Source organism: Gorilla gorilla, chromosome 1 (assembly GCF_029281585.2).
Source record: "Gorilla gorilla gorilla isolate KB3781 chromosome 1, NHGRI_mGorGor1-v2.1_pri, whole genome shotgun sequence".
In the NCBI taxonomy this organism is placed as follows: Eukaryota; Metazoa; Chordata; class Mammalia; order Primates; family Hominidae; genus Gorilla; species Gorilla gorilla.
The window spans coordinates 229,448,926-229,462,640 of NC_073224.2; the positions used below are offsets into that span (position 1 = coordinate 229,448,926).

General features: G+C 43.9%; 1 protein-coding gene and 1 pseudogene across 3 annotated transcripts in view; one reads left to right on the top strand and one right to left on the bottom strand.

The window, feature by feature from the left end:
- Positions 1-13,715, top strand: part of MTOR (mechanistic target of rapamycin kinase) — a 156,145-nt gene that overhangs the window by 105,914 nt on the left and 36,516 nt on the right. For all 3 annotated transcript variants that reach the window (XM_031011230.3, XM_031011235.3, XM_031011231.3), the window contains exons 31-34: positions 6,176-6,276; positions 9,652-9,767; positions 11,288-11,365; positions 11,578-11,685. In XM_031011230.3, coding sequence (XP_030867090.1) covers positions 6,176-6,276; positions 9,652-9,767; positions 11,288-11,365; positions 11,578-11,685 — 403 coding nt within the window. The remainder of the gene's footprint in view (positions 1-6,175; positions 6,277-9,651; positions 9,768-11,287; positions 11,366-11,577; positions 11,686-13,715) is intronic.
- LOC115932243 (uncharacterized) lies at positions 3,953-4,052 on the bottom strand (annotated as a pseudogene).

Sequence of the window (13,715 nt, forward strand, 5' to 3'; positions counted from 1 at the left end):
TGGTTTGGAGAGTTGCTTGGGAATGTTGAAGGGAAAAAATGGCCTCCATTCTGTTTCCAACAACAAGTGCAACTTTTAAAAAATAGTTAAAATAAAATGCTATATACTATCATTGTTAAACTGTTTAATTGCAGTTTTAAATGACTAAAACAGGCCAGGCACAGTGGCTCACACCTGTAATCCCAACCCTTTGGGAGGCCAAGGCAGGCAGATCATTTGAAGTCAGGAGTTTGAGACCAGCCTGGCCAACATGGCCAAACCTCGTCTCCACTAAAAATAAAAAATTAGTTGGATGTGGTGATGCAGGCCTATGACCCCAGCTACTCAGGAGGCTGAGGCAGGAGGATCACTTGAACCTGGGAGGCGGAGGTTGCAGTGAGCTGAGATTGCACCACTGCACTCCAGCCTGAGTGACAGAACGAGACTCTATCTCAAAAAAAAAATACAAATAAATAAAAAATAAATGACTAAAACAAAGTGCCATGCTACCTCCCGACTAGTGGATTATCCCTACTTTCTCTGGAACATGATACTGAGGGTCCACTGTTCCTTCATTCAGCCAGTAACTATCACGTGTGTATTCATTGCTAGTGTCTGTGCCAGGCCCTAGGGACACAGCCGTGAGCAAGACAGTCACAGCCCCTGCCTTCCCAGAGCTTACAGGACAGACAACCAGGCTGTCATAATACATTGTGATACCGTCAACAAAGAAGCCCGGGGGGCTGTGGCTAATCAGCCTTGGAAGATACCGGGAGGAAACAATATCTAACTTGGGCCTGTACAATGAGGAGCACAGTATGGGGGATTTTAGTAGGCCTTTTTGTTCAGATTCTTCTCTGTGACCCCCTGTCTTCAGAAATAAGGATGTACCTTTCCTCCAGGTATAGGGAAGGCATCTCTCACATGAGGGCCTTATGACCTCCTTCAGGGGAAGGTAAAATATTTTTCCTAGATGTTATGACCTGCTTCAGGGCATAAGGGCAGGGGAGAGTCAGAGTAATTTTTTTTTTTGCTGCCATTTTCTTAAAATATTCAGCATGCCAAGGTGTGCTATATTTCAGGGTAGTATATCCTGACCCCCATCACAGGGATGTACATTGACGGTAATGTGCTGTTTTTACCATTTTGCACTCTGCTGTTTTCACTTAACAAGTCTAGGCCACTGTTCCATATCAGCACCTGTAGAGCTACTGCCTCATTTTTTTAATAGCTGCATGATATTTCATCATATCAATAAATCTAGTCTATTTAATATAGGCAAATTTTTATTTGTTTAGACATTTCCTGCCTTGGAAAGTTTAAGAATATTGGACAAAATCAAAGCAAGTCTTCTAAAAGAATGATCTTTCACTACATGTAGTCTTTCTGTACTACCTTAGCCTCCCTTGTAGCTGAGACTACAGGCACACACCACCACAGTGGGCTAATTTTTTTTATTTTTTGTAGAGACGGGGTCTCACAGTGCAGTCTAGGCTGGTTTTGAACTCCTGGGGTTCAAGCGATCCTCCCTCTTTGGCCTTCCAAAGTGCTAGGATTACAGGTGTGAGCCACTGTGCACAGCCTTCTTTTTTTTTTTTTAAGAGGCAGGACTTTAATCTGTCTCTCAGTGGAGTACAGTGGTGTGATCACAGCTCACTGTGGTCTTGAACTCCTGGACTCAAGCAATCCTGCCACCTCAGCCTCCTGAGTAGAAGGAACTACAGAAATGCACCACCATGCCTGGCTAATTTTTTTAAATTATTTTTTGTAGGGATAGGGTCTCATTATGTTGCCAAGTTTGGCTGTTATTTCTTAATATAAAGTTATTACTACATCCCCAAGATAGAAGATGTTATAATGTTTTGCATGAAAATTTAATGTTAGTGAACTTAGCCTTAGGCATTGGATCATATGTATATATATAGAGAGAGAGAGATAATATTCTAAAATTATTTGAAAGTGGCTTGTCTGATTTAACCATCATTAGGAAGATTTTTATTTATTTTTATTTTTTTATTTATAGGAAGTGTTATTTATTTTTATAAATTAACATTAAAAGGCTGAGTGTGGTGGCTCACACCTGTAATCCCAAAACTCTGGGAGGCTGAGACAGGCGGATTGCTTGAGCCCAGAAGTTTGACACTAGCCTGGGCAACAACAACAACAACAAAAATTCCATATTCATTTACCTCAATAAATTTAGGAAGCGTGTCTTTTCAAATCTGCTTTATTTATTTATATAACTAAAGCTGTTGTTGTTGTTTTTCTCAGTCCAACAAGTATCTAAAGCTGTATTGTCCAATACGGTAGCCTCTAGCCACATGTGGCTTTTTTTTTTTTTTTTTTTTTTTGAGACAGAGTCTCACTCTGTCACCCAGGCTGGAGTGCAGTGCTGTGATTTCGGCTCACTGCAACCTTCACCTCCCAGGGTCAAGTGATTTTCCTGCCCCAGCCTCCCGAGTAGCTGGGATTACAGGCATGCACCACCACTCCCGGCTGATTTTTGTATTTTTAACAGAGATGGGGTTTCGCCATGTTGGCCAGGCTGGTCTTGAACTCCCAACCTCAAGAAATCCACCTGCCTCAGCCTCTCAAAGGTCTGGGATTACGGGTGTGAGCCACTGCATCCGGCCTTATGGCTATTTTTAAATTAAATAAAATGTGAAATTCAGTTCCTCAGTCATACCACATTTTAGGTGTTCAGTAGCCACATGTGGCCAGTGGCTGCTGTATTGGACAGTGCACATAGAGAACTTTTCCATCATCACAGAAAGCTCTATTGGACAACACTGATCTAAGGCAAAAGAAAAGTATGTTAATAAGAATTATTCACATTATTTCAAAAACAATTTTTCTAGTTTCATATCAGCTGTCATACAGTCATATCTTGTTATGAGAAAGATAAAACGAGATGGAAGTGTTCTTAAAATTCAACTCTAATCAATTCCTAAAATACTGCAATGTTTCACTGTTGCCATTGGATTTACATATAAGTATCACAGCCTGGCATTCAAAGTCTTTCCTATTATGGCACCAGCCCGCTTCTTCAGCATATTTCTCTGTGAACCCTTCTCTCATAATCTGAGCTCTGGCCAAATTATTCACTCTTCTCCAAGTCCTACATTCATTCATTCTGTTCTTTGAATTGCCCTCTTCTTCTGCCCCTTTTTCTACTTTTGAAATCCTCTCCACTGTTTCTTCCCTCTTGAAACCTCTCCTGGCCCGTTCCCCTTCCACTCCTCTCCTTTCACATTAAAGATGACCACTTTTCCTAGCTGGGTTAGTAGGAGCAGATTGGATACATTGGAAGAGACTTGAGATGTGGTTTCCTCCAATTCCTTTGTGTTATAGTTGAAGAAACTGAGGCTCACAGAAGTTGAGATAACCGAGCTGAGTGATATCGATCTCCTGATGTTGCCGTTCTGAGTCCCAAATACCTCTGACCTCTTGGGTTCTTTCCCGTTTTATAGTTACCCATAAAGCATAAGTGGCTAGTAATGCTGACCAAAGGATTTAAGAATGTGGGAGACTAAAAGAGGTTTTAAAACGAGTCGAAAGAAGCAGAATATTTTTCCTGATCATATGCAGGTTTCTGATACGGTTTATTCAGTCAATTCTGTTTAGAGTGCAATTTCTAAATTTTTTTTGTGTGCGTATATCCTGAATATGCCTGAGGCAGATGTTCATCAGAGGTGACATGAAGAATGATCTGGAGTTAACAGTGAGCTGAGACCCTTCCCATTTCCCCATTCTTATCTGCCTCCAGGAGGCTGTGAGAGCTAGGCAACCCGCACCCCCTGCCCTGCCCAGCCCTATGGTGCAGGCAGCCACGCCTGCAGCCAAAGTGAACTAAAGTGAACCCCCTCCTCAAACTGTTCCCCACACAGCCTCTAGGTATTGAGAACAGATTCCTCGGGAGTGAGATCATAGGCCTTCAACCCTAAGAGGAGCCATGGAGCCATTCCAAATGAAGGAATACTTCCTAAGCTTTTTATTTGTTTTGAATCTTCAGGGACCATGCTATCTTCTCTGTATCATTCCAATTTTAGTATATGTGCTGCCGAAGCAAGCACTTTCTGCGTTTTTTGCCAGAACGCTAGGTGAGAAAATCAAAGTCTCAGAGGGTGCACCTTTTACGCAGTCCTCCCTATGTGTAGTGAAAGGTATCAGAAAAACATATCCTAGTTGTTGCCCCATAAACAATCTCATGTTTTTTATTTATTTGGTTTTGCCCCTCACCCAACCGCCCTTGAGAGGCAGGACTCGGTATATTCTGCATTATTTTTTGTAACAAATGTTTGTGGAAGAGCAATGCTCTTGTCTGTGTACTGACCAAGCTCTGACAGCTGTTCCCACACAGCTGCATGGTGAAGGCCGTGCGAAGTTCACTGCTGGGGCTTGCCCTTCTGAGTTTCTGTTCCTACATTGCTCCCTGCTTTGTCTCTTGGGGTAACAGTTTGTGGGATTTCAGCACTGAACTTGCTTCCTGCTCTAGATGAAAAGAAAAACTACATCCTTGGTCCTGTGGCACAGAATCAGCTGATCCTGAAAAAATAATACAGGGAGGCTGAGTTAGGAGGGACAGCTTGCATGAAGGATGCATTCATCCAAGTTGCTTGTGTTCACCAGCTGTAAATTTTGAACTATAGGGTTGGAAGGACCATTTGGAGATCATGCAGCTTTCTCTTCTACCTCTAGTCAGGATCCCTACAAAAATATGCTGTGCAGATGAGCTGTGCCTCTGCTGTAAGCCAGTGGTTCTCAAACTGTGACCCCTGGTCCAGCAGTTTTGGTGTCACATAGAAACTTGTTACAAATGCACATTCTCAGCCCCTATCCCAGCACTACTGAGTCAGAAACTCAGAGGGTGGAGCCCAGCCATCTGAAGGAGCCTTCCAGGGGATTCTGATGCACTTAGTAGTTTGAGAACTACTGCTCTAAGGGAACCCCTAGCAGGGCCCAGGAATGAAGATTTCTAAGTCTCGGTGGCAGGAAACCAACACAGAGGTTTATCCTGTTCCCTTAATGGAGCTTCAGTAAATGCATAGGGTATCATGGCCACCAGTTCCTCTTTTTGGTCTCAGCTCTGTATTGAACCAGAGTGCTTGTGTCCCTGGTTTTCTTGATCATGTGCCAGAGAGACAACAAAGTTAATATCTGCTGTACTGCGATGCTGGATAATGGCCCTGAGTACCTCTCCTAGACGTGGTCCACAGTCAGCTTCTTGGTGAGCTCAGCCTAGATTCCTTCTGCAGGGATTGACTTCAGCATCTTTATCCCCGCCCTCCTACACCACCTTAGAGCGCAGAGCAGCTCATGTTCCATGAGGCTTCTGACCTGGGCCACTTAGAACTTGTGCCCTTCCTCATGACTCCACCTCCAGTGCCAAGTTAAATCATCCTGCAGCATGTCTTTCAGAAAGCAGGAAAAATTAAGGAGTCTCCTAGCTGCATCTTGAAGCTCACATGAAATCAGGGGCTCGGATTTGCATAATAGCCGAGTTTATTTTTTTTCATTGAGAAGCGAAACATGAGAGGGAGTTTCAACAGTCAATAGCAAGACCCTATTCTAGGGCTTCCATGTTCTCTTTTGTTTATTGGGGTGTCTTAAGCACCATTTATATCTCAATATCTCATAGTCCTCCTTCACATTCAGCAATTGTGCAAAATTCTGAGAATAAGCAGCATCTAGCCTTCTGTTAGATGTGACCATTGTAGAGCCTTTCTTCTGTACAGATTGATTTCATCTGGGTTTCATTTCAGACTGAAACCATTGGTATAATACTTTTAGGAGCCAGTTCTCCCTATAGCTTTGAGCCCAAAATGAATGTCCAGATGCGTCTCTTCAGATTGCTTTCTCTGTAGGCCTGCCAAAGGGAAAGAGCCCAGAATTCTTTGGCATAGGAGAGAAGTTATTTAATATTTATGAAGGGAGCCAGATGTTCAGGACATTTCATATCACAGAGTTAGGCATGGTTCCTATCCTTGATAAACTCACCCAGAAAAATTACGAGCACTGGGTCATAGAAACAACAAATAGCCCATTGATTCTCTATTATGTGACCTAGTAGAATGTGCTTTTTTATTAAAGGTGTCCAGTTCCTGTGTAGTCTTCACCTAACCCAAGGGGCAGCAGAGGAAGATTGGTAGTTTAAGGAGATTTGGATTAATCTGACTATATAATTCATTTCCTTCAGGGGTCAACTCCACCAGCAGTGCTGTGAAAAGTGGACCCTGGTTAATGATGAGACCCAAGCCAAGATGGCCCGGATGGCTGCTGCAGCTGCATGGGGTTTAGGTAAAGCTTCCCTCACAGGCACCCTGTGAAGGATGGGGTGAGTGAGGCTAGGGGCTCGCATCAGAAGAGTAAGGTGCTGGCTCTAGGTGGAGATCCAGGTCTATGGAAGGGTAAAAACGGTCTGTATCCACCTACTTCTACACCTTCCATCTGTCCTTTCTACCTGATGATTTTTATTAACTTGTTAGACATGGGGAAAATTGGATCTTCGTGGGGAGGCCAAGGAAAATGGTGCACAAAATCAAAATTGAGATTTAGTGGGTGAGAAATACACACTTAGCACACTCACACAGAGTACTGATGCCAGATGCTTTTCCCCATACACCAAGCCATTGTCAGCAGACATCAGTGGGGTGTCAAGTAGTTCATTTCTGACCCTATCTACTTGGAAATAGCATCAGATCCCACAGGTTAAGGGTTCATCCCAAAATATCGCCCCACTTCAGATGCCAATCACAAGTTCCAGGTTGTGATTTGTGTTTCTCACTGACCAGCTGTAAATCAGGGTTCCCATAACCCTCCTCCTCAGGTTTGATAATTTGCCAGGAAAGCACACAGAACAAAAGGAGACACTTTACTTACATTTACTTGTTTATTATAAAGGGTATTATAAAAGATAGAGATGAACAGGTACAATGAGGGAAGGTCTAGAAGGGTCTGGAGTGCAGAAGCTTCTGTCCTGTGGTACTGGGGTTTACCTTCACCCTCCCAGCACCTTCATCAACCTGGAAGCTCATTGTTCGAGAGTTTTTATTGCCTTTAATTTTCAACCTCTTCACCTTTCCTGGATGTCAGTGGACAGGGCTGAAAGTTCAAACCCGATAATTACTTGGTCTTTCTGGTAACCAGCCCCATCCTGGAAGGGGAGAAGGAGGGAGAGACAACATAAGGCAAAGTTTAAGTCACATGCTACTCAAAGAACCAATCTCTTTGGCAACAGGTTTGGATATTCTGCAAGGTTAGTGGGGTCATACACCTACACATTCAGCAGGGTACTAGGGTATGCATCTCTGTGTCTCCATTTACCTTTTCAGTTGAAAGCATAAATAAGAGATGAGAAGGCTGGGTGTGGTGACTCACACCTGTAATCCCAGCACTCTGTGAGGCTTGGGCAGGAGGATCACTTGAGCCTGGGAGTTTGAAATCAGCCTGGGCAACATAGTGACACTCCATCTCTACCATTTATATATATATATATATATATACACACACACACACACACACACACACACACAAACACACACATACATAATTTTTTTTTTTTTTGACATGGAGTCTCGCTCTGTCACCCAGGCTGGAGTGCAGTGGCACGATCTCGGCTCACTGCAACCTCCGCCTCCCGGGTTCAAGCAGTTCTCTGCCTCAGCCCTCCGAGTAGCTGGGATTCCAGGCACTGCCACCACGCCCGGCTAATTTTTCTATTTTTAGTAGAGACGGGGTTTCACCATGTTGGCCAGGCTGGTCTTGAACTCCTGATCTCATGATCCATCCGCCTCGGCCTCTCAAAGTGCTGGAATTACAGGTGTGAGCCACAGCGCCTGGCCCTAATTTTTTTGTTTTAAAGAGAGATGAGGAGACGTCTCTTTAAGTTCCTGCATCCAGCTATGCCTAAAATCATAAAGTCATCTCTATAATTGGCCTTCTCAATAAATAAATTTTTTCTTAAACCATTCTACCTTATCAGCATAATCAATAGGGGCTCATTATGAATAATAAGGAACACTCCTATCACTCAGGAAATGCAGAGGGTTTTCGATAGCTCTATACCAGGCACTAGGGACAAAGACCAAACATATTTCTTCTTATACCACAGTAGGATTTGGCTTTGGTTGCCTAAAGCAAGTTACTGATTTATTTTCCTCTCTTATAAATGAAATCTAGAGGTAGGCGTTTCCAGACTAGTATTTTGGCTCTATTATCATTAGCCTTTTTCCAGATTTCTGCTTTGCATGCTCAGCCTGTGCCTCCATTTTAAAGTTCACCTCATGATCTAGCATGGTTGCTGGAGCTCCCCATGTCGTGTTTTTATCCCAAGCAGGAGTAAAGGGAGAGGACAGTTGTCTATCTCCTTTTGTTAATATTTCTTAACTTATATTTTAGAAGTTTCCCAATATATATAACAGTGAAGATTATAGTATAACGAACCCCCATCTGCCCTTCACCTTTTCCAGCAATTACAAACATTTTCACCATTTATTGTCTCTATTCTCCTCTTTGCTGCCCAATTCTTACCCACCTCACTCCTACTCCCAGAGTATTTTAAAGCAGAGATTTCTTTTCAATCCCTGCAGACATGTCAATTTCTGACACTGGGCCCCAGCTAAGAGGGTTATCAATATGTGTTCCAGAGATGGTCTTGATAAGAAGGGAGAGGATATGTAGAGTGTCCCTGGTGAAAAGCTTCACCTGTGGAGCCCAGAGGAAAGTTACATAACCCTCTACCTCCATTCTCTTCTTCTGTCCCTCTTGAGTCACAGAGCTTATACCTTTTCCTTTCATGAGCTCTGGGCTAGATCCGGAACATTTTTCAAAAACAAATTGCTTCCTGAGGAGTCATCGTAAGCTATTTGCTTGTGCCCAGAGGCATAGAGAATGGATGAGCCGATGGTCTGGAGTGAGAGGCAGGAAAATGCCTTGTAAAATTGGCAGCCCTGTAGTTTGCAGCTAATGAAGCTGATATCTTTTCTGCAGATGGTCTTGGAAATCCTGGCATTTGATACATACTCACCCCACCAGGAGAAGTGAATACCTCTTCCCGGATGCAGCTATTTCCCCTGTCTAATATGACACAGAGAGCACTGTGCTGTGACCTAGCCCATCTTTTTGTTATAATGGAGTCGCTTAAAATATTTATCTCCTCCCTCCTAGGCAAAGATATTGCCAGAATGAAATGGGCAAGCTATTTGTCTAATCCTGTCCCCTATCATCTGTGTAATGGCTATTTTCAATTGTTTAGAGGAAAATGTAATTTCCCAACATACCATTGAACTGTGAGCTGTCTCAGTAGTAAGGAAGAAAGCAATTTTGTTGCACCTGGAGAAACCTGAGAGCGTTCTCTAGGATAATGAGGTGCTGCATTCAGCCCACTTGATGTGCAGACTTCACACTCATGCACTTCCCCTCATCTGTCAAGATGCTCCCTGGGCAGCCATGGAGTCCTGTGTTTGCAAGACAGATGTGGCTTTTTTTGTTAAGTCAACCTGCATAGTGTGTATAGGGGCTCTGCAGGATTTTGGTACATGAGGCTCAAGTTCATTTGTCTTGTTTATATCCCAAGCTAAAGGAAAATAACAGTGGCAAGACCTATTTGAGATGCTGCCTTTAGCCCAACCAGCCAACCCCCTTGATGCTTTCTGTCTATGTGTGTGTGTATAGGTCAGTGGGACAGCATGGAAGAATACACCTGTATGATCCCTCGGGACACCCATGATGGGGCATTTTATAGAGCTGTGCTGGCACTGCATCAGGACCTCTTCTCCTTGGCACAACAGGTAAAAACCTACATGCACCCAGATCTCTCAGTGAGGAAAAGATTGTAGTGCTTCTAAGCCCACGGTGCTTTGGTAAAGAAGCTATTGTACTTCAGGTCTGATGTTTACTCGGCTCTGTGAGTGCATTTGAATGGTTTTGATGCATTGTACTCAGAAGACTGCCAGCAGGTCAGCTGGGGCTACTTATTGTTCTGAGGGGGACAAATGTTTTCTGGAAGCTACTGTCTTGGTTGCTTTTGGAGTTAGCTTGTTGGGTCATCATTGTATCCCTTGTTGTAGAGAGAAGCTGTATTTCACCAAAAGATAGGATTCAGAGAGCCAGCAGTCTCACTGTGCAGCAGAAATCAGTCACAAGGGTCTTCTGGCCATGCAGGCATGTCACACATTGATTACCTTCCGAGGAAGCTAGTACTTATTTGCAAATAGTATGCTGACTTGCAGAATGAAATAATAAAGTAATCCCATCCACCCTGTCAGACACAAGACTTAGATGAGGTGCCCGGGTAAATGATCTGAGCACTTAAGGCATTGGGACACTATAATTAACCTTAAACATTCAAAAACGGGAAAGCTCTGCGTGAGGGGTTTTTAATTGATGGCACAGAGGAAACTCAAACTGCAGTGCTGTGGCGTCCCCCAGGCTGTCATTTGTGTGATGAGAACCAAGATCTTGGTTGTCTCTGTCAGAGACACAAGAGTTCCCGTTCACGTGGACAGGATTGGGCATCTCTGCCAGTTTTAGAGACACTCCCTCATAAGGACAGAGGGTGCTTGGAAGCCAGAGCTACCACCTGGAGCCATTGAAGTGTGTGCAGAATCTATTTTCATAAACATGCCCAGCAAGAAAAAGTTAAAAGAGGGTAGATCCCCAGGCTGGGCACAGTGGCTCACACCTGTAATCCCAGCACTTTGGGAGGCCAAGGCAGACGGATCAATTGAGACCAGGAGTTCGAGACCAGCCTGCCCAACATGGTGAAACCCTGTCTCTACTAAAAATACAAAAATTAGCTGGGCGTGGTGGCGGGCGCCTGTAACCCCAGCATCCCAGCTACTTGGGAGGCTGAGGCAAGAGAATCGCTTGAACCCGGGAGGTGGAGACTGCAGTGAGCCAAGATCACACCACTGCACTCCAGCCTGGGTGACAGAGTGAGACTGTGTCTCAGAGAAGGAAAAAAAAAAAAAAAAAGGTAGATCCCCAGTTATGTTCTCTTGAGATGCAAGAACCCATGATTCAGTTTTACAGCCCACATTCCCATGCCCTTGCCACCTAAGATTTTGTGTGTTACCTTAGATAGATGTTAAAGTTTTGGATGCCATACATTTCTGTCTTCGATGAGAAATTGGATAATACCTCCTCTCAAGCCATTCAGTTCTGGGAAAATGCCCTTCTTCAGCGAATTTCTCTTTTCATCCCTGGAATTTAAGTGAGACAGATAACTTCTGTAGCTAGTTGGGGTGCCCTAAAATAACCCTAAGCTCCCAAGTCCAGAGCTCAGTCCCAAGGGTTGTTTCTCTTCTAGTGCATTGACAAGGCCAGGGACCTGCTGGATGCTGAATTAACTGCGATGGCAGGAGAGAGTTACAGTCGGGCATATGGGGTAAGTGTCAACTATTCTGCACATTGTCATTTTTGAGGCTTATTTCCATACTTTTTTCAGAATGGGCTATTGAGAACTCACAGGCTGCTGGAAACATGCCTGTTTTCTCTGATCGGCAGATACCCTGACACCAGAAGGAATGATTTAAATTAATCCTGTCTTTTGGATTGTTCGTGCAGTAATTAGTTTGGAATGTGATTTGCTTCCATCAGGCCATGGTTTCTTGCCACATGCTGTCCGAGCTGGAGGAGGTTATCCAGTACAAACTTGTCCCCGAGCGACGAGAGATCATCCGCCAGATCTGGTGGGAGAGACTGCAGGTGAGCTTGGTAGAAAGCCCCAGTTCACCCGCCTACCCCTACCCCTTCCAGGACCTGGGTGAGTGCCCCCCTCCACCCTGGCTCTTACTCAACTTGCTTTTCCTGCCTCCTCCACCAGTGTGTTGCTTGGCTTGCATACAAAGCAGAATACTCAAAGGCTCCTCACCTAAACTTAAGCTGTGAGAGAATGACCAATTTTCCAGTCTCTTCTTATTCTCTTCTCTAGGAATTAAAAAAAATGTTTTTTAGTAAGTGACACCTGTGACCAGTCAGTTAGGAATCATAACCTCAAAATCAGTGGTTCTCAACCTTAGCGGCACAGTAGAATCACCTGCAGAGCTTTTTAAAATCCTGATGCCCAGGCTATTCCCCAGGCCAATTAAATTTCTGGGGAGAGACTCAGGATCAGTATCTTTTCAGGTTCCCCCAGATGATTCCACCAGCCAAAGCTAAGAACCACTGCTCTAACTACACTTGGAGGCCACCTGCACCAGCTTTTCAGATGGGGTTGCCTTAGGTTCTCATTGGCCAACTCCTGCTATTTATAGTTACTTAGGTCAGAGTCATCCTGTCGCCTCTATTGAGACTTTTTTTCCACTGCAGTTTCCGCTTGTAGAGAAGCTTTCCCAAGTCCTCCATCAGTGTTTTCATTGTCACATTTGGATCATTTTAACATGAGAAACTGTCACTACAGGTCTGGGAGTCAGGAGTCTAAATGTTCTGGGAAGGATGGCCAGTTCTCCCATTCCTTGAGTGGGTAGGATAGGAAGTTCATCAGCAAAAGAAAAAAGAGAGAAAGCCTTTACCACTCCAGAAACCATTTGTCTCCCTACCTATCATAATCCATCCCCCCAATTATAAACCATTTCCTCTCAACTAGATCCCCACCTAATTGCTAATTCCAAATTCTCGCTTCAGACCAATCGAAGTTTGTGCTTCCAGGCATCTCAGTAGGCTGCGACAAAACCTTTTGACTCCAAACACATTCCTGCCTAGGAAGCTCAGGGCACATTCCCCTGGACAGGAAAGAGCAATGGGCAAAGGAACATCTATGAATACAGTCATTTATGGCTCTGAAATGAGCACATACAGTTCTTTTACATGTTTTATTAGTAATTATGAAATGCCCAGTGAATGTTTTGATGGAAAATTGTCTCCTGGGCACCAGAAAGAATTCCACAAATAAGCATTTCCCACTTGATTTGTACACACCCCAGTTCTTTGAAATGCCTATAATAAAGAGTTTCTACAGCAGAGATCTGATGAACCTTCTGACAGTCTGACAAGTGGGACTTGATCCAAATGTAGACTTAGAGGAGAGGGGAGGCATGGAATGAGTCCTGGGAAGAGAGATGCCTGTCTGACTTTACTGGGTCCAGGACACTGCCACCACCTTAAGCCTTTGTGACTTTCCTATCTTGAGGCAGCAAGATGCTTTTTGGCTTACAGGAGGCCAAATTATTTCAGCATCTGGGAGAACCTAACTATTGGTGAGAAGTCACAAAAAACAATCACTCAATGTACTTTTTTCTGTTATTTTAACTTTCGAAATCATTGTTGTCACACTTCATGGGATGGAAAAATGTGGTCCAAGGCCTGAAAGTAAAGCATTACATTTATAGTGGAAATTTGGCTCTTGTGGATGGCTTGCTGTCAAATGAACTGCTGGGGCTAGAAAACTGCCATTTTGTGGTCAAATCATTTAAATTAAAATCCCCAACCAGTATTATAGTAGTGGAAAAACACATGTTTGTTACTTTTCTTTGGAGTTGCACCAATGCTTTTGGTTCCTAAGACCCTCCCATCGGGCAGTTAGAGAGGTCAGCCTTACTGGCGCTGGGTCTCTTCATGCCTTGGGTTCTCCAGTCAGGCTCAGACTGCATCTTATCATAGCTAAAAGCCTGAGATCATTGTCGCTAGACTTTTAAGTTTATCTCCATGGAGGACAGCTCCATGGGTCCATGGAATTTACCATGAAGCAGTAGATCTCAGGAACTGCCCTTCTGAGTCTGACTTCTTATCAACAAGGA